Source organism: Drosophila erecta, unplaced genomic scaffold (assembly GCF_003286155.1).
Source record: "Drosophila erecta strain 14021-0224.00,06,07 unplaced genomic scaffold, DereRS2 tig00000000-arrow-pilon, whole genome shotgun sequence".
Lineage (NCBI taxonomy): Eukaryota > Metazoa > Arthropoda > Insecta > Diptera > Drosophilidae > Drosophila > Drosophila erecta.
The window spans coordinates 24,972,518-24,991,135 of NW_020825194.1; the positions used below are offsets into that span (position 1 = coordinate 24,972,518).

General features: G+C 41.1%; 4 protein-coding genes across 4 annotated transcripts; all 4 read left to right on the forward strand.

The window, feature by feature from the left end:
• Positions 1–691: 691 nt before the first annotated feature.
• LOC6553329 (esterase B1) lies at positions 692–11,671 on the forward strand. The gene is made up of 5 exons (XM_001979155.3): positions 692–1,290; positions 8,397–8,709; positions 8,806–8,956; positions 9,011–9,747; positions 10,121–11,671. Exons 1-5 carry the CDS (start codon positions 1,247–1,249, stop codon positions 10,583–10,585), a joined length of 1,710 nt encoding a protein of 569 aa, XP_001979191.2. The 5' UTR covers positions 692–1,246; the 3' UTR covers positions 10,586–11,671.
• Positions 3,382–4,873, forward strand: LOC6553330 (growth hormone-inducible transmembrane protein). The gene has a single exon (XM_001979156.3). The coding sequence runs from the start codon at positions 3,585–3,587 to the stop codon at positions 4,680–4,682; it is 1,098 nt and encodes a 365-aa protein (XP_001979192.1). The 5' UTR covers positions 3,382–3,584; the 3' UTR covers positions 4,683–4,873.
• A 618-nt stretch (positions 11,672–12,289) lies between the features above and the next one.
• LOC113564859 lies at positions 12,290–12,589 on the forward strand. Its single transcript, XM_026983892.1, has 2 exons — positions 12,290–12,370; positions 12,427–12,589. Exons 1-2 carry the CDS (start codon positions 12,336–12,338, stop codon positions 12,548–12,550), a joined length of 159 nt encoding a protein of 52 aa, XP_026839693.1. The 5' UTR covers positions 12,290–12,335; the 3' UTR covers positions 12,551–12,589.
• A 1,230-nt stretch (positions 12,590–13,819) lies between these two features.
• On the forward strand, positions 13,820–18,499 carry LOC6553328 (esterase B1). The gene is made up of 4 exons (XM_001979154.3): positions 13,820–14,073; positions 16,575–16,887; positions 16,950–17,661; positions 17,719–18,499. Exons 1-4 carry the CDS (start codon positions 14,033–14,035, stop codon positions 18,342–18,344), a joined length of 1,692 nt encoding a protein of 563 aa, XP_001979190.1. The 5' UTR covers positions 13,820–14,032; the 3' UTR covers positions 18,345–18,499.
• The last annotated feature ends 119 nt before the right edge of the window (positions 18,500–18,618 follow it).

The following is an 18,618-nucleotide window of genomic DNA, read 5'->3' on the forward strand; positions in this document are numbered from 1 at the left end:
CTAATATTAATATTAAGTAATGGGAAAAAACTTCAACATACATACATATGTACATACATATGAACGTAAATTTCTCACGAAGTGTTCAGCAGATTTGTTTTGTTTCAGGGGAACTTGTTGATCCAAAATACAACCGCTAATCGGTACAAGTTCTGATTTTCAAGTAATCGTCTTGCTGTTCTCCCCAAAATCATTGATCCAGCCAATCATAGTACCTCTCGAAACCACAAATAAATACACTTTCCGATTACAGCTTCTTAGAAGACCCTCAAATAAAAATTGTGACTCATTTGTACACTTTCTTATCAGAGCATGAGTGGGCCATAAAGATTACCTCCACATGACTCCCCCATAAAACATCGAATCATTCGAATCAGCGAAATCACAACTGGTTACCGGTGCGAATCAATACGATTATTGCTATCTTTGGGCTGTTTTTTTTTTTTTTTTTTGTAATATTTGTCCCTTTGACAGTGATAAAGTGGATATCTGGCAGCAGGACAAAGTCGACACGTTTTGTGCCATGTAATTGGGCAGTGAGTCAGGTACGTAGGAAAGTGCGCCCCAAAACTATATGGCATAGCACTACTGTATTATTGATAAGGGTTCCCCGAACCGTATCTCCCGTGTCTACCAATAAACGCTTTTATGTTTCGCATGCGTTCGCGAGCTTTTCGGCACGCTTAGAACTTTTTGTGCTTTGGCGGGCAGTTGACGAGCTGCCTTCACGCCAAGCGGACGCGTAACGGCAACAGATGCCAGACCACACATATATAATAATAAAGTACCATCCGTATCCGTAGCCCACAAAAGCCACAAACTACTATATACATCACCGACATCGGGCAAGAATTGTGAGGGAATCGATTTACAAACTAAGCGAAAGTTATGTGATAGACGTTTGTTTAGGAATTTTCGTATCCTGCGCTTTCGTTTTCCAACGTGGTTTCGACGCGTGTGCGTGTGCGTGTGCGTGTGTTTGTGCGCAGGACATAAAAGCTCCGTTTTGTTGATATACGCAGTCCTTGCAAGGCCACCGAACAGCTGGCAGTTCCTCAACTCGCTTAGGCATAAGCACCAAAACAATTTTTATAAAAGCGTTTTTTAAATATTTACGGAAACACCACCAAACTGAGAACAATTTATATAATTTGTTAATAAAAAGCTCGAATTCGGCCGCGTTTGAAAGGCGGCTGTTGATTTTTCAATTATACTCGAGCCGAAAAGACAGCAGAAAATTAACAACATGTCTTCCATGGCTGCATTTGATCAGTTCAAAATTGGACTCAAGTAAGTTGACATTTCTTCATTCTGATTTATTAAAGATAAGCAATAAAAGAGCTCCTTATTGGTTAGACCAAAAAGATTTGCTTGTATCCCCTTTCGAAAATGTAAATTGCTTAGCTAAGAGTGGAATGAAAATCATTCCAATTACACAAGCCTCATGACATCAGCGCATTGTGTCATCCCACTAAAGCAAACTATATAATTAAACTGCACACCTCTGAAACAAACTGAGTATTAACAAGCCTTGTGTAAATCGCAATCGAAGTGCTCATGATTTATGTCCTGATCTACAGAGCGACACACTTTGTCCAGTTCCGAACTACTCTATAACCGATGTAGATATTTCCCATAACAAGTGAAAACCACGAAGAAACAGAACTTTTTGTTTAGTGTTTCGAATTTTACCCAGCTGGGAGCAATGAAATTGCTTTGATATGGCCGAGCAGCTGCCTACAATGTCCTACTCCAGGGATTGCCTATCCTTGTGGAAGGACGCATACACATTTAATTATGGTCTATAGAACAACAATAGGTGGGGGAGACAGGTGGGGCAGTATGGGGCTGGCGGTCTCAAAAAAGTAATTTTCCGGAATGTAGCATAAAAAAAGGTTCATACTACATTTAAATCGATGTTCTGTTATATTTGAGGTAAGAAATATGCTAAATGTGCTCTGTTTTCTAACAGTTATTAATGGTACCTAGTAGTAACCTAGCCAGGTACATATTTATCTTCATTGAATTTAGATACTGCTTTTTTCACCCTTGTATGATGTTTCCCATTCATTCTGTGGAATCGTAACTTGTCTTTATTATGGGCAAACATAGATATCCACAAACACTACAACACTTTGGCACATACCCACACACATGCACATGCCGGCACATACACACACATCCACAGGGCAGACGTCACCATACGAGTCCATTGTATTTAGTGGGGTCTTTGGCTCTCTCTTTTGTCTGTGGGCTTTTTGCCGACACTTAAACTGCGCAAATAATTAGGTAGCAAACTAGAGTTCCTCCGCCAGCCCGCTCCCAGAAGTTCACGGGACGTATGCAAATTGTAGAACTATGTAAACCACAGTAAACACATCAGAGGCTGACTCACATTTGGGGCCAGCTTGCCAAAAGTCTGTTTGACGATTTTCAAAGAATGGGAATGGTGTTGAATGAGATCAGCTTGGTTTGGTGGCCAACTGGTTTAATTTCGGCCCCTTCACGCGATGATTTCATTGAATTTCAAGCGTCAAAAAGGTGGATTGTGGCGAATAAGATGTAGGGTCTGAATTGGTTTTCAATTTCTCTCGGATACTGATACCATATTATTCAAAATAATTTTATGTTCGGAATACTATTCGCTTTTTCCGAATTTAAGGTAGCACACTTTGATTGTATCTGTGAAAAAATAGATATGCAAATGGCTTGTATATTTTTGCAGTATAATGACGTCACATAACAATCAAGTTTTTTATAATCCAATTCTTCATTCGTTTGCATTTTTAAATTGCTTTTTTTTGTTTGTAATTTCTGCCAGTCGAAATAAATTCACACAGCCCACATTCAATCAGTTCGGCACACAACTACAAATTGTCGATACGCATACAATGTATTTTTATCATTTTATTAATAAATTGCTTCCATTTAAGTATCTGAAATTAAAATTTGGTCAATTCCACATTGTTATTTATTGGCTGAAATCAATTTAAGTCATTGGTTCGATCAATTGACACAGCAAACCCATCGCTTAGCAGCCACTTAACCTTCAATTTTACAATCTTTGCTGAGAATTGTCTGTTTTCTGGGCACGTGCAAAAATTTCTATAAGAGGTATAAAAATATCTTTTGGAAATTCTTCATGTTCACATCTAGCTGTCGTGAGGTTGAACTCGTTCAAAGCGGTTCGCTGCGATCAGTTTCTTCGGTAGCAATCGCCGATTTCCTCATTATAATAACATACGAGTATATAAAAAAGGGGCCACTAATTTGTAAACTTATAATGATGATAAAATAATGAATGCAGATAGCGATGAATGAACAAATTTCAATAACACATTTCAGTTATGAATTCATTTTAGATGTAACCTAGCTGCCTTTTCAAAATACATCTGCAAGCATCATCGGTTAGTCTTGTCTCAAAATTTGTTTAGCTAAATTGTTCATTTAAACTTACAGCCTGGCAAAACTCATCCCTTTCTTTTTAATACTTTTCTGACGTTGTCCAAGATACTGATACCAGATACACGCCTTCAAACTAAAAGCAAATTGTTGACTAATAAGCAGTACAAACTAATTTCAAAATGCTTTTGGCCCGTATAAGCCATGTGCTGTCAGGACGACCGATGCGGCTTTTGGGTCAGTCTGGAGGTCCTCGCTTGTGGAGCTCCGCCCAGTCGCAGATGAAGAGTAATTCGTTGGGAATGCCTTCCTTAGCTCGAGGAAAACCAGTGATTCCAAAAAGAAGTATCCAGGAACTTGGAATGAGAAGGTATTCCAGGGAGTCGAGAGATCGCGACCGTTCCCAACTGGAGAGTAGAACCAGGGGTCCCTCTCTGAAGGAGCGCATGATGGGACCTCCCAGTGAGAATGCCTACTCCATGGGCAAAGGAGCGGCCGCTGGAGCGGCTCTGATGGGTCTCGTGGGACTGTGTTACTATGGTCTGGGCCTTGCCAATCAACCGAGTATCTACGATCACTCGGTGGCGTGGCCCCAGTACGTGAGGGATCGCATTCATGCCACCTACGCCTATTTTGGAGCATCCTGTGGTGTAACGGCTGCTTCAGCCGTTGCCATTTTTCAATCGGATGCCATGATGGCTCTGATGACGCGTTCTGGATGGGTTGCCTCACTGGTTACCCTGGGACTTGTAATGCTCAGTGGATCAGTTGCACAAGGCATAGAATATCAGCCAGGCTTCGGAGCCAAGCAGCTGGCCTGGCTCGTCCACTGCACCGTTTTGGGAGCTGTCCTGGCCCCCATGTGCCTGCTGGGCGGACCCATTCTGACCAAGGCCCTTCTGTACACCAGCGGAATCGTGGGTGCCCTGTCCACAGTGGCCGCTTGTGCACCGAGCGAAAAGTTCCTGCATATGGGTGGACCGCTGGCCATTGGACTGGGCGTGGTCTTCGCCTCCTCGCTGGCCTCTATGTGGTTGCCGCCCACTACTGCAGTGGGGGCGGGACTGGCCAGCATGTCCTTGTACGGCGGACTGATTCTGTTCAGCGGATTTCTCTTGTACGATACGCAAAGGATCGTTAAGTCGGCGGAGCTGTATCCCCAGTACAGTAAATCCCCATACGATCCAATTAATCACGCCCTGGCCATTTACATGGATGCACTTAACATCTTTATTCGCATCGCAATTATATTGGCAGGAGATCAAAAGAGAAAAAACTGACCTGGTCTAAAGGGTCGGAAGATGTAAATTTAATCAGATACACCAAACAAACGGCCTGGACTTTTACCACAAATTGTATAATTGAATTATAATTATCTTTTCCATATTTAGAAGTGCATCTTTTCGAAATTGTGTGGATCTTAAGCAGGCATCTAAAAAATAACAGTTAATTATAAATGGTTTATAAAGAATAGGACAACAATATAGCAAAATTGTGAAGAGGCAACCAAATCATGTATCTATAGCGAATACTATCAGATACCCGGGACACAACCGAGAGAGATATCCAAGCATTTGGTTGGAATATCCATAGGTACATACTTTTCAAGGAATGTTGAAACGGGGAACGGGTATAGAAATTACGTGAATTTAATTTCCTTTAAGGAATCTTATGATTAGGGCAGATAGTTGATTTTTTTATTATGTTCCTTTTCTTTTCTTTATTGTTTGAACATTTCTGCGATAGTCAGCATTCATTTGTTCTGTATGCTTTGTTTCTGACATTGCGCATACGCCGCGTATAGCCGCGGCAAAAAAATTCGTTTGTGTTCTATGTGAAATTCTGTCGTTGGCAGTTCGTGCTCGCCTTCTATCTGCCGCCCACACACACTAACACGCTCGTCTACTTGTCAATTTAATTTTGCCGCATTTTCTTTTTCTCTATTATTTTTTTTACTGAAAGCTTTTGTATGGCGAAAACAATTTTTTAAATGAATAAAGAATGCAAGAATTGCCGCGACACGAGCAAGCTGACTTTTAAATTTATGTGTGTGCATATCATGTATTATAAGGATTTTCAATGAATGAGTTCAAGTTTCAGCGCATTTTTCATTAAATCAAGACACGCAAATCGGTTTATGTTATTCGTTTAATATATTTACTTTATTAAGGTTAATGAGGTATACTTGGGACTATTAAATTAGGCTAAAATCTTATTAAGTAGTTGTGAGCTTAGCGTGTATCGCGATTGTGCAAATAGGTTTTATATCTTAAACTTAATATCATCAAAATGTATTATAATGCTTGCTGTTTCTGATTTCTGTACACGTACTAATCTTGTTCAGCAAATATTCTTGGACATTTTAAAATCTTTTTACTTCCATGCCTTAATGACTCCTTGACCTGTCGGTTGAAAGCTCTTCTCTTTGCCTTCTACCATCCTATTCATTCATGGTGCCCAAGCTTTCATTCTGCAATTTGCGAATGGAGCTTTTGCAGCCTTGCCAAGGTCGTCAACGGGGCCAGAACCTTTTTTATGGCCACTACGAGGCGGAAATTAAATTGTTGCTGTTTAATATCTAGTTTTATGTGGGCTCTAATCATAATTTACGTGTGTTGTCATCTTTTTAAGAAACTAACATGGCCATGACAGTCTGTCAGTCTGTTGGCCAGACAATATTTGATACTGCTTTAGATTATACAGTCTCACATTTCCATCTATCGCGTGCCGGATTTGTCCTACGTCTAGCTGATAAGAAAAGTCGGGCAGAAAACAGAGCTTGTATGGGGAATTAATTGAATCATATGTGACATAAGCCGAGCTTATCGCTCCCCTGGGTGCATTAAACACAACAAATTTGCGAATGCTGTTTCAAAAATTTCCTACTGCTCTGTAGATAAGGTGATCTCAATTTTACGTTTGCAAGTCCTCATATTTTCCAAAGTAAATGTGCATATACCATACGTTTCCTTATATACTGACATTTTCGGAAACTTACCACGCCCACTCTAGCGTCCACAAATCGCTCAAAACTGTCACACCCACGCTTTTGAAAATTGTTTCATTTATTTGCATTTTATTTTTTCCCCCATTTCTACTGATATTGCAGAAAATGTGGAAATTTCTCGTTGGCACTTGCACCAGCTGAGTAATGGGTATCTGATAGTCAGTAAGTCGGATAATAAATAATAAATCGTTTATTCGCGTTCTTCGTTGCTTTTTTGGGTATGCTGTCGTCAGTGACGACCTGTCAAATGTTGCTAATAAGCAGCTGAATAGTTTCCATCTCAGTGTAAGCAGAATTTTCCTGTTTATTTTGCTTTAAATTTATCGCTGCCATGGCCAAAAATAACACATAAATCAATTGGGACACACAAGTTCGTTTCGCAGATACATTCTCGACGGAAGCAATGACGAGTAAAATCAAGTGTAAGCAGCCATAAATGAGTTAACATAAAATTATGGTCTCTGCATTCTTAGCATTTTGTGTATTTTTCCATAATAAAAAATAAAGTTCCATGTGCTTTCGGCATTTTTAAAATTGTTTAGTGTCCAGTCCGCCCTATTCAGGTGGGACCTTCAGTTGAGAAATAACCTTGGGACACGCAAGCCCGGCATTAGGACGCAATTTTTATAGTCGGGCAGAACCGTCATAAGCATTATTTATATTGACTTTCCTTATTTTTATAGGTGCCGACCATTAGCTCAAGCGCTCCTTTTGCCATATCAATTTCCATGGTCAAGTTTAAGGCCGCATTTTGAGATAGCCGCAGCCAAATTGCTCCGGATGTATTATTCGCATCATGTGTTGGGGCTTTGGCTTCCATCTCGGATGAAAACAGGCATCAGCTCATTCCGGCTATAAATAAACATAAATTTTGATATATTTTCGCCGCCCTTGGGGTTTCTTCGGCAGCTGATGACATTTGCGAACAACAGGATGATGACATCTGCGAGCAAAGCAAAAAATACAAAAATGCCAGAAAGTGTATCTCAGATGTAGCTTGGTTTCTATTTTATCTTCTCTGTTTATGCCAAGTAGGGACTTGCGTAGGCATTAATTAAAAGTTGAAACACGTTCGTTCGCCGGGTGAGCACATAAGCGATCAAAACTATTCTGCTTTGCATCGTTCAATCGAAAAGTGGAAGTAAAGACATAAACGGCTTTAGTTTGTATACTCGACTTGACCATTGTGGCAGTCGATAAACAAAAGACGCCTCAGGCGATCTAAAATTGGTCGGAAAGACAAATAATCATATTTGCGCACTTAAGAAATAATTCCTTCTATAAAAGCCTTGAGCCTTATCAAGTAACTTTGATGTTTTATTTAGACAAATAAATGGCACCCTGGGAAAGGTGGAAAGTTCATCAAATAAATAAAGACCCTCATTCTATTTTTAATATACCAAGCTATAAACAGTGTGAAAGGCCTTGCCTCAAAGCTTGATATACATTTAAATTCTTATTAAAAAATGCTGCATTTTTGGGTACAAAAACTACGAAATTTATAGGCACATTGGCTGTTAAAATCTGAGTGCATTTCTAAATTTCAATGGCCTTTACCCTTGAATTCCTCCACCCGAGTTGAATGACTTACACAACTCGAAAAATTGCCGGAAAATTTGTTTGGTTAGCAGTTTGTTTATCTTTTGATACCAGGCCGCGTCGGATTTTGTTTGACTGCTAGTCAGAACAAATAAGCCAAAAACAAAAAATGAAAGCCAGAAAGAATAACAAAATATTGCAAACTGATTGTCGTGGTCCCCGATAAATGGCGCACACCTGGATTGTCAGACGCGAGCTGATAAAAAATTAACCTTATCAGCAGAACACTAACGGAAAAGACGCTCCGCTCCCATCAATTTTGGCAGAGCTGACGTCGTTTATTGTGCCTGATTAATGGCTGCGAGTTCCCCTTTCGCTGCTTGGGCTTAGATCAATTGGAATATCTTGAGAAATCGCGTAAGCTCACTCCGATCCCTCTCTGTTACAGAATGGTTGACTTCAAGGTCCAACAACGTCGCTACAGGACCAGCGAAAAGACTGTCGTCAGCACCACCTACGGACCCATCAAGGGCGTGAAGAGGAAGTCCATCTACGGCCAGTCGTACTTCAGCTTCGAGCGGATCCCCTTCGCCAAGCCCCCGGTGGGCGAGCTGCGCTACAAGGCCCCCCAGCCCCCGGAGGTCTGGACGGAGGTCAGGAGCTGCACCTCCCAGGGTCCCAAGCCGCTGCAGAAGCACTTCGTCTTCGAGATGACCGATGGCTCCGAGGACTGCCTCTACCTCAATGTCTACACAAAGAATGTGAGTCCATAGTGAAGCCAGCCATCTTAAGCAAATCCTTATCTGAAAACTACTGTTCAACCAAAAGTTAATAATACTTTAATATTCTCTTCACAGTTATATCCCACCAAGCCCATGCCCGTGATGGTCTGGATCTATGGCGGCGGCTTTCAGTTTGGCGAGGCCTCACGGGAATGTTACAGTCCGGATTATTTGCTGCGCGAGGATGTGGTGGTCATTTCTATAAACTACAGACTGGGACCACTGGGTAAGATTGATGAAAATATATAAAAGTATATTTATACCAACCTAAACCTACTAGGATTCCTGTGCCTGGACGATCCCGAGCTTGACGTGCCCGGCAACGCGGGTCTCAAGGACCAAGTGTTGGCCCTGCGCTGGGTCAAGGCCAATTGCTCGCGTTTCGGAGGCGACTCCGCAAATATAACAATTTTTGGGGACAGTGCGGGCAGTGCCTCGGTTCACTACATGATGATCACAGAGCAGACGCGTGGGCTTTTCCACAAGGCCATCTGCATGTCGGGCAACACGCTTTCGCCCTGGGCAGTGACTCCTCAGAGAAACTGGCCATATCGGCTGGCTGTCCAGGCTGGTTACACGGGCGAAAACAACACCCGCGGTGTTTGGGAGTTCCTGAAGAACGCCAAGGGCGCCGATATCATCAAGGCCAATGGAGAACTCTGCATCGACGAGGAGAAGCGGGAGCGGATTGGCTTCTCCTTTGGACCCGTCATCGAACCATATGTCACCAGCCATTGTGTGGTGCCCACGAAGCCCATTGAAATGATGCGAACCGCCTGGAGCAACAATATCCCGCTGATCATCGGCGGCGTTTCCAACGAGGGCCTGCTCTTGTACTCGGAGACCAAGACGAATCCCAAGTGTCTAAATGAGTTGGATGACTGCCGCTTTGTGGTGCCCATCGAACTGAACATGGACAGGGAAAGTGCGCTGTGTCGGGAGTACGGCGATCAGCTGAGGCAGTGCTACTACGGCGATAAGACGCCCAGTCTGGACACCCTGCATGAATACCTCCAGGTGGGTGAAACTCTAACCATTACGACTGACTGGGGCCATAAATCACAAGATGGGGCTTTAAAACTAATCGTTTATTGGAGCTGGGAAATACAATAATATTCGCTTTTGGTATTAAGAACATTCCGATCTAACCAAGATGACTTAGAAATCTTGAATATTATTATTATTTTGATTATTCAGATGAAGCAAACAAGAGTGACAATGATATTGTTGTATATGGTTACATGTTTTGCATATGCTCTCCTCCACACTGTTTAAAAGATTCTTCTAAAGATTCTTCTTCTCTAGTAACACCCGCCATCTAGAGTTCTCACTAGGTCGATGTGCGCCTTAATCATACAATAACTGTACAACCCTCTTGAATATTTTCCAGATGGTGTCCCACGAGTACTTCTGGTTCCCCATATACCGCACAGTATTGTCCCGCCTGCAGTACGCCCGCAGTGCGCCGACGTATTTGTACCGCTTCGACTTCGACTCCAAGCACTTCAACCACCTGCGCATCCTGAGTTGCGGCAAAAAGGTGAGGGGTACGTGCCACGGCGACGATCTGTCCTACTTGTTCTACAACTCGCTGGCGAGGAAGCTCAAGAACCACACCCGGGAGTACAAGTGCATCGAGCGGCTGGTGGGACTGTGGACGCACTTTGCGGCATGTGGAAACCCCAACTTCGATCCGGAACAGGAGCACCTGTGGCAGCCCGTCGATCCTGCGACCGTCGAGAAACACCAGCTGAAGTGCCTTAACATATCCGACGAGCTGAAGGTGATCGACGTGCCCGATCTTAAGAAGTTGATGGTCTGGGAGAGTTTCTTTCGACGCGACGAGTTGCTGTAGGGAATCCATTTAGGATAGATATGTAGCTTTATTAGTGCAGGGTGGGTCACATTTGGAGACAAAGAACTTGAGCTTTGAATGCAATCCTTGCTTGGAGTGAAATGAACAAATGTAAACACATTTTTGCCTCTATAATCAAGGGATTATATTCCTGATGAGAGAACATTTGGAGAACTCGTCCTAAGAATGTCCTAAAGACTTATTTTTGGCAACCATGTGAACCCGCCCTAACCTTTTATGACCCGAAAAGCTTTACGTTGAAGCCTATGTTTGAAACAATGCAAAGCGTAGCTTTAGACCTAAAATACGAGAGTTTATTGTTAAGTTTGTCAACGAGGAGAATTCGAGGTGTGTTAAAGTTCATCCGTTTCTATCTATATCTTATCGGATCGAATCTGTAGAATAAGCAGGCGCACGACCTATGAGTGTGAAACAAGTCGCAACTGAAGTACCTTCTATGAGAAACTACCAAGCCCACTAAACCAAACTCAACAAGACAGCCAAGGAATCTGAGCTAAGATCTTATATTTAACGTTCCTTTAAGTCTCGCTGATATCTTTAAAAGCCAACTAATATCAAACGTATTTTATACAATTCAATTTATTCGAGATCGTTTTAAGTACTCAGCACAAACTTCAGTTAGAAGACCCATTATATATTCTTCCAGTATCACGAACGCACACATTTACAAAATGAGAATTTCCATTTGTGTTTTTTAAAGAGTATATGTATATTTAACTGAGACTACTAGTTAACCGTAACCAATTTATTTATATTCTTAGCCTAAGTCTTTTTAGATATATATCTTTTGTATGCTTAGGTTGTTTTTGGTAAAATGTTGTATTTGAACAAACAAACGATAAACCTGTCCAAGTTTTACATCATTTTTAGAATATGAAATAATGAAAACAAAAACATTTTATTTGGAGTCGTTTATTGATGTCCACAAAAAGATAACGACTGGTCAAAAATAGTTTGCCTAAGAATTCTCTGTGTATCCGAGTTTGCTGGAAATACAAACATATTGGCGAAAAGATTCAAAGTCATGTGATGCAAAAACACTTTGAAATTTAAAAATGTATTTTATGAAAGAAAAAAATAAACTTTGTATTTTGAAACAGAGAAATACAACATTTAACAAGTGCTTTGAAATAGTTCTCACACAACTAAAATGAGAAGGTTTTGGGTATCTCCGACCAAACTGAGGCACTTTAGCCTCATTCCGAACAAAAGTGTACCGAAAGTCTTTACCAACTGGGATTTCATTCAGCAGTAAGTACGATAGTTACCCTAATGAAAAACGTAAACTCAACATGTGGTAAACATGGTAACATGGAGCTGCGTCATTCATTTTTGTCTGGGCCTCATGTGAGTTATCAAACCAACCAAATTGCCACAAGTTTTCGCATATGCGTTGATGCGAAAATGTTACACTTAATAAAAATCGCGAGATGAAATACAGCGTGACTAATTCCTTGCTAATTGGAACCTTTGTGATTGGCATCTGTTCGTTACGGTGATGAGCTCTAATAAATGTATAATAATGTCCAAAGTGAATGTCAAGGTATTGTAGTCAAAGTTTGTTTGATCGGTTCTACCAAATGTCCGCCGATTGTGCAATAACTGCGAATCAGCTGTCAAGTGCTAATTGTTAGTGTAATCCAACTCGGAAACCCAGCTTGCTATTTCCATATCTGATCATGCATCTGTGCATCAGTAATATTTGGGACTCCCAACTGGACAAGTCGAGATGGATGCACTTCTGAAAATTGTCTTGTTGATCACGTAAGATTAGTTCCCGATTTGGCGAACCTTAGAAATATAAAGCCACTTGTTTTCAGCTTCTATTTTATTGCTGTAACCCTGCACTTGGGGTTGTGTGACGATGTACCTTCCGCCGAGGCAGACACAGTCGTAACTGAAAGTGAAGAGCACTACACTGCATCCGATGACTTCGACTATTAAGCCCAACCATGAGTAAATAAATGTATCTTTCAGCAGCGAGTCCGTTTTTTTTATTGACGAGAGTCAGCGGCAACTGTGAGTTCCAAAACGTCACATGAACGACATTTGTAGAACTTAAGTTCGGGAATACCGGGGCTACTGGGCCATATCAAGTAATCGTTACGGCTTCACTGTCATAAAATATGTTTTATCTTTCTGAAATTTATTTCTAGAGTACTTACAAATCACTTCCTTATCAGTTGGTGGGTGTATTTTCATATCATAATATGCCATGCCCATATGGAAAAGTGTTGTAATATTTCAAAAGATATATGACTCTCTTATTCAGCTACTTTATTTGTCAAAAAAAAAATCTTGGTAAACCCAAGAAAATGTAAACTAAAAAAAGACGAAAGTTTATTAAAAGACAATATAGGGTTTTTTGGGTATGTTTAGGCTGCGCTCTTCAGGAAGGCTTAAAATAGCTCTAAAAATATTTAAAAAAATTAATTAGGTTCGTGTTCAAGGTTATCAGAGGCGTTGGATTTTATAGGTTTAATTGATTTATAAAGCTTGTAAAGCTTGATCACACTTTTGAGTATCACAACATTCAGCTCCGCCGCGCGCGCAAAAGCTTGTCAAAGAAAACTTTGCATACAACTTGCTTTGATACCCAGTACCATATATTCAAACTTTGATCTTTTTGATATACATATGTATGTATGTATTCATATTTTGTATTATTATAGTATATAAAATAATATAATTTATAATTGGACAATCATCGAGGTGCAGTAAGGGATAACAAAAGATCATCAATGTGAATGACCAGATATATAGGTATGCTGAATTTAAAAACTTAATCTGTTAAAATCTAAAAACTTAACAAAAGAGAACAGATAATAGAAGTGCAAATATTGTTTTAATATTATAATTATATATTATTATTAATATTATATATACAGATATTATCTTAATTTATAAGAAAATTCTACAATAATGCGATCTAACATTCCCGGCGTTTAAGATAAAAGAGTGGATAGGATGGATATTATTATTCTTGTCTATAGCAGAAAACGCCATCTAATTCCTTGGCCTTTATGAATTAAGATGACTGTGTTACGATACGACCCACTTGTACTTACATACCCACAAACACTTACATATCATAACAGTAAGAAAACTCGGAAAGTGAAGAGTAAAACCGGTATTTTACAGAGCGGAGAGTTAGTAACCGAACAGCTGATTCAAGTGAGAGGCGCTTTCGCCGTGCAATCCGATCCCACCGGTCAGTTGGTGCCGCACGCTCTTGAAGAGCGCTCTGGTTGTTCCGTTCAGCGATTAGCGATCGTTTTGTTCCAGCCGGTTGTGCTAACTTGGCTAGCTTCGGGTTTATTGTGACACTTTCCCCAAATCGCCCGTTTTCGAAGCGTGTATAGCTGCACATAGATAACCAGCGTGTCTGGGTGTTCATGAAGAATAGTGCGCGATAAGGCATTCGATATGGCAACCCGCTTTATGGATATACTGAAGCTGACCTTTAAGTGAGTCTTCACAGTGTCCGTTAAACGGATTTCTCTGTTTTGAGGTCTCGCGTCTTGGTTTTGCAATAGCTTCTGCCCAGCATGCATACAAATGCATACGTGTGCACTGGGAAAATATTTTTGAGCAAGAAATATTAAATGGAATGCTTTTTATTGGGCAAATAAATGTTGGCATTTTGTAAATTTTTCCCAGTGTAATCTGTGCACACATCAATTTATGTCTTGCGTTGGTGAAATTGTTGCGCAGACTTTGCTGCGTATTGGTTATTATACCCGTTACTAGTAGAGAAACAGGGTATACTATATTCGTTGAAAAGTATGTAACAGGTGTAAGAAAGAGTTTCTGACCATATAAAGTATATATATTCTTGATCAGGATCAATAGCCGAGTCGAGATTTGTTTTCTTTTTTCCAATTTCTATCGATACGTCATAAAGAATGTTTACCTTTGCGGTTCGTACTCTTAGTAGCTGAGTAACAGGTATTTGGTAGTCGAGGAAGTCGACTATATCGTCGTCTCTTGTAGTTTTATGTATATATGTTGCTTGTTTTCAGTTGTTTTGCATAAACCTAATAATGCTGCTTTTTCCCTGCCTCATTTCCGTCCGTCTGTTTCCTCGGCTTTTTTATCTTGTTTTGTTTTTCACCCATGATTCAGCGATGTTACCATTGTTGCGGCATTCGTTGGTTTTTATTGTTTTTTGATTTGTGTTTGCTATTTTTTGCACGTTTTCGCAGGTTTATTACCAGTTTTGCGGGTAGTTAGTATTTTTAACATAAATTATTGCATAGCCACACACAAAATTGTGTTAATTGCGTGTATCTATATTTATTTATCACTGTTTGTTTGTGCGGGCTTTCAATTGAGGAAGTCGGGGAAGTAGGTTAGGTCAGTTAGCAGTGAATCAGACAAAAATATATAGAGTTTTCTATTCCTCTATATTTAGACACAAATAAAATTAAATTACCATGAAAAAAGCGTGACAACTGTACCTTTTCTTTGAAGTTTTTGCCGCTTATTATTATGATTTCAGCTGATTTAACATTTATTTAATTTCGCTGCTAGTTACAGTCATAAAGAATGGATAATCGTTGTCTACATTATACCACTGCTCAAATCGCTTTGTCAAATCGCAAAATTGCATGTTCAAGTATGTATAAACACGCGGAATTATACTGATAAGTTGCCCGGGTACAGGGTTCATTTCAGGTTTCCCTTATATTTTTGACTACGGGCATGACAAGGCGGATTTTACATCAAATGCTCTTAATTATACATTTCTTTTCGCGATAGATACAACTCTGATATAATACAAGCTCATTTCTAGTTTGTTTTCAACGACTGACCTGAGATACAGTCGCTTATATTGTTAGTCATCCTATTCACTTTGTTGCCAAGGCATTGACTTTTCAAATCAACCGTTGAACACACCGTATCGCACTGAACTGATTGGTTGTCGAATGCTTTAATTAATTCTTATACGACTAAACTTAATTTTGATTACATTGCGCACCTGCCAGGTGATCGAAGTGCAATTTGAATGGTTTTCCAACCTAATAATGTGTGAAACCCTAGGCTAACTGAGTGAATTACTCTAATTTATTACCTTCATTTGTTTCGCTCAACTGCTTGTCTACTGCTTATTAGGCCATTTAAAACAAACTACACTGGCGAAAAATATTTCAATGACAAGCTCAGATCGCCCAGAAATATTTAAAGGCGCTACGTCTTGGAAGTTGGCTTTCACGGACCCACAGCAGTCACGTACCATCCAATCCGGCATCCAATCTGATCTCGCCTTTCTCTCAATTCCAAACGTAATTACCGATTTGTATGCATTCGTGTGCAATGATGTTGAATCAAACTATGTCAGTGCATTTGAAGAACGCCAGTTAAATATACGATTTGTGCCTCCATCGACGGTGCGCAGTGCGAGCAAATAAAAATAGGCCATTTAATGCATTAAACCGTTCACGCCCACCCACAAATTAGCTATAAAATCAGAAACAAAAATCTTAGGCATCAAAATAGAGAACTGGTCGTGCATAAAAAACGTGAGGCGTTGAGTTGAGGTTGGTCAAAAGCCGTTGACAATTCGCCATTCGCAAGACTTTCAAGCCAACAAAGACCTCCAACGACATTGAAAGTGCTTCCCCGGCAATTTGCTGTGCGACTGGAGCTCACTGCTTAGTGTTCACTGTGGTCATGTTCCTAGTGCGTGACTGTGGTGGATGAGTAGGATTATTGTATATAAATATTTTGATGAGGAGTTGCCTTTTAATAAGGTAGTGTGTTATGACATTTCCAAGAAGTTTCCAAGCCACCTGTGCCCCAATTCACGATCCTATGCTCGTAATAAAATTATTCCTAGCTTCTAGAAATTCGCGGTTAACAAATAATCGCGGAGAAATACTATTGTTAATTTAATAATTATTTTTACTAGGTAAACCAAAAACTGTTCTATTCAATCTAATCTTTTGATAAACAATTTTTATTACAGGGTGCTGAGTTTTAAGTACGAGCAGCGCAAGTTGGCGACAGCAATATATTCCGTAATAAAGACGAAATCAGGTCTTGTGCGGGGAGTGAAGAGAAACACGATCTGGGGAGGGAGCTACTTCAGTTTCGAGAAGATTCCCTTCGCAAAGCCGCCAGTGGGGGATCTGCGCTTCAAGGCCCCCGAAGCAGTGGAACCATGGGACCTGGAATTGGACTGCACTTCGCCGGCAGACAAGCCCCTTCAGACACACATGTTTTTCCGAAAGTTCGCGGGCTCAGAGGACTGCCTCTACTTGAATGTGTATGCCAAGGATGTAAGTTTTGGGTATTGCATGTGCCCTACAGATCTAATCCCAGTTTATGATTTCCATTGCAGTTGCAGCCGGATAAACTGCGTCCCGTGATGGTTTGGATCTACGGAGGAGGCTTTCAAGTCGGAGAAGCTTCTCGGGATATGTATAGTCCTGACTTTTTCATGTCGAAGGATGTGGTCATAGTCACCGTTGCCTATCGACTAGGAGCCTTGGGCTTCCTCAGCCTGGACGATCCGCAGCTGAACGTGCCCGGAAACGCCGGCCTCAAGGACCAAATCATGGCCCTCCGATGGGTACAGCAAAACATCGAGGCCTTCGGCGGTGATCCCAGCAATATCACACTCTTTGGCGAAAGTGCAGGAGGTGCCTCGACCCACTTCCTTACACTAAGTCCCCAAACCGAAGGGCTTATTCACAAAGCTATCGTAATGTCGGGCAGTGTTTTGTGCCCCTGGACGCAGCCTCCGCGAAATAATTGGGCTTATAGGCTGGCCCAGAAATTGGGGTACACTGGTGACAACAAGGACAAGCCCATCTTTGAGTTTCTGCGATCAGTGAGTGGCGGGGAGATCGTAAAGGCCACCGCAACAGTTCTCAGCAACGATGAGAAGCATCATCGGGTTCTTTTCGCCTTCGGACCTGTCGTAGAACCTTATACTACCGAGCACACTGTGGTCGCCAAGGACCCGCACGAATTGATGCAGAATAGCTGGAGCCACAGGATACCCATGATGTTTGGGGGCACCAGCTTCGAGGGATTGCTATTCTATCCAGGTAAATGTCGTTGATGCTTTTCTGTGTAAGCGCTAATTACTTCGCACTGTTTTCCAGAGGTTTCTAGGCGGCCAGCAACCCTGGATGAGGTGGGAAACTGCAAAAATCTCCTGCCGAACGATCTCAGTCTCAACCTGGATCCCAAACTGCGTGAGAACTACGGCCTGCAACTGAAGAATGCGTATTTCGGCGACGAGCCCTGTAACCAGGCAAACATGATGAAGTTTCTCGAGCTGTGTTCGTATCGAGAGTTCTGGCACCCTATATACAGGGCCGCTTTGAACCGCGTCCGCCAATCCAGTGCCCCCACCTATCTGTATCGATTCGATCACGACTCAAAACTGTGCAACGCCATCAGGATTGTACTTTGCGGTCATCAGATGCGAGGTGTTTGCCATGGTGACGATCTGTGCTACATTTTCCACAGCATGCTGTCGCATCAATCCGCTCCCGACTCTCCGGAACACAAGGTTATAACCGGAATGATCGACGTTTGGACGAGTTTCGCTGCACACGGCGACCCCAACTGCGAAAGTATAAAATCGCTTAAGTTTGCACCCATCGAAAACGAAGCCCATTTCAACTGCCTCAATATTGGGGATACGTTTGAATACAGGGCACTTCCGGAATTGGAAAAAATCGAGCCGGTGTGGAACAGTTTCTACGCACCAAACCAACTGTAGATGCAGTGCATCATTAATGGGGCTTTATAGCTTTAGTTGTCTCAATTCCATGGATTTGGATAATCTTAACTTGTGTAAATACGTTGTACATATTGATATGTTGATTAATAAAAAAAGTCCAGTTTTGAATGATTTGAAATAATTATCATAATTTAAAGAACCTTTTAATAATGCATCGCATGAAATTAAATATAATAGCAGTTAAGTCGCTCCGAAGCGGACTGGCATTAAATTAAATAAATGTTAGTATCTTTTAGCTCAAACCAGTTAAATA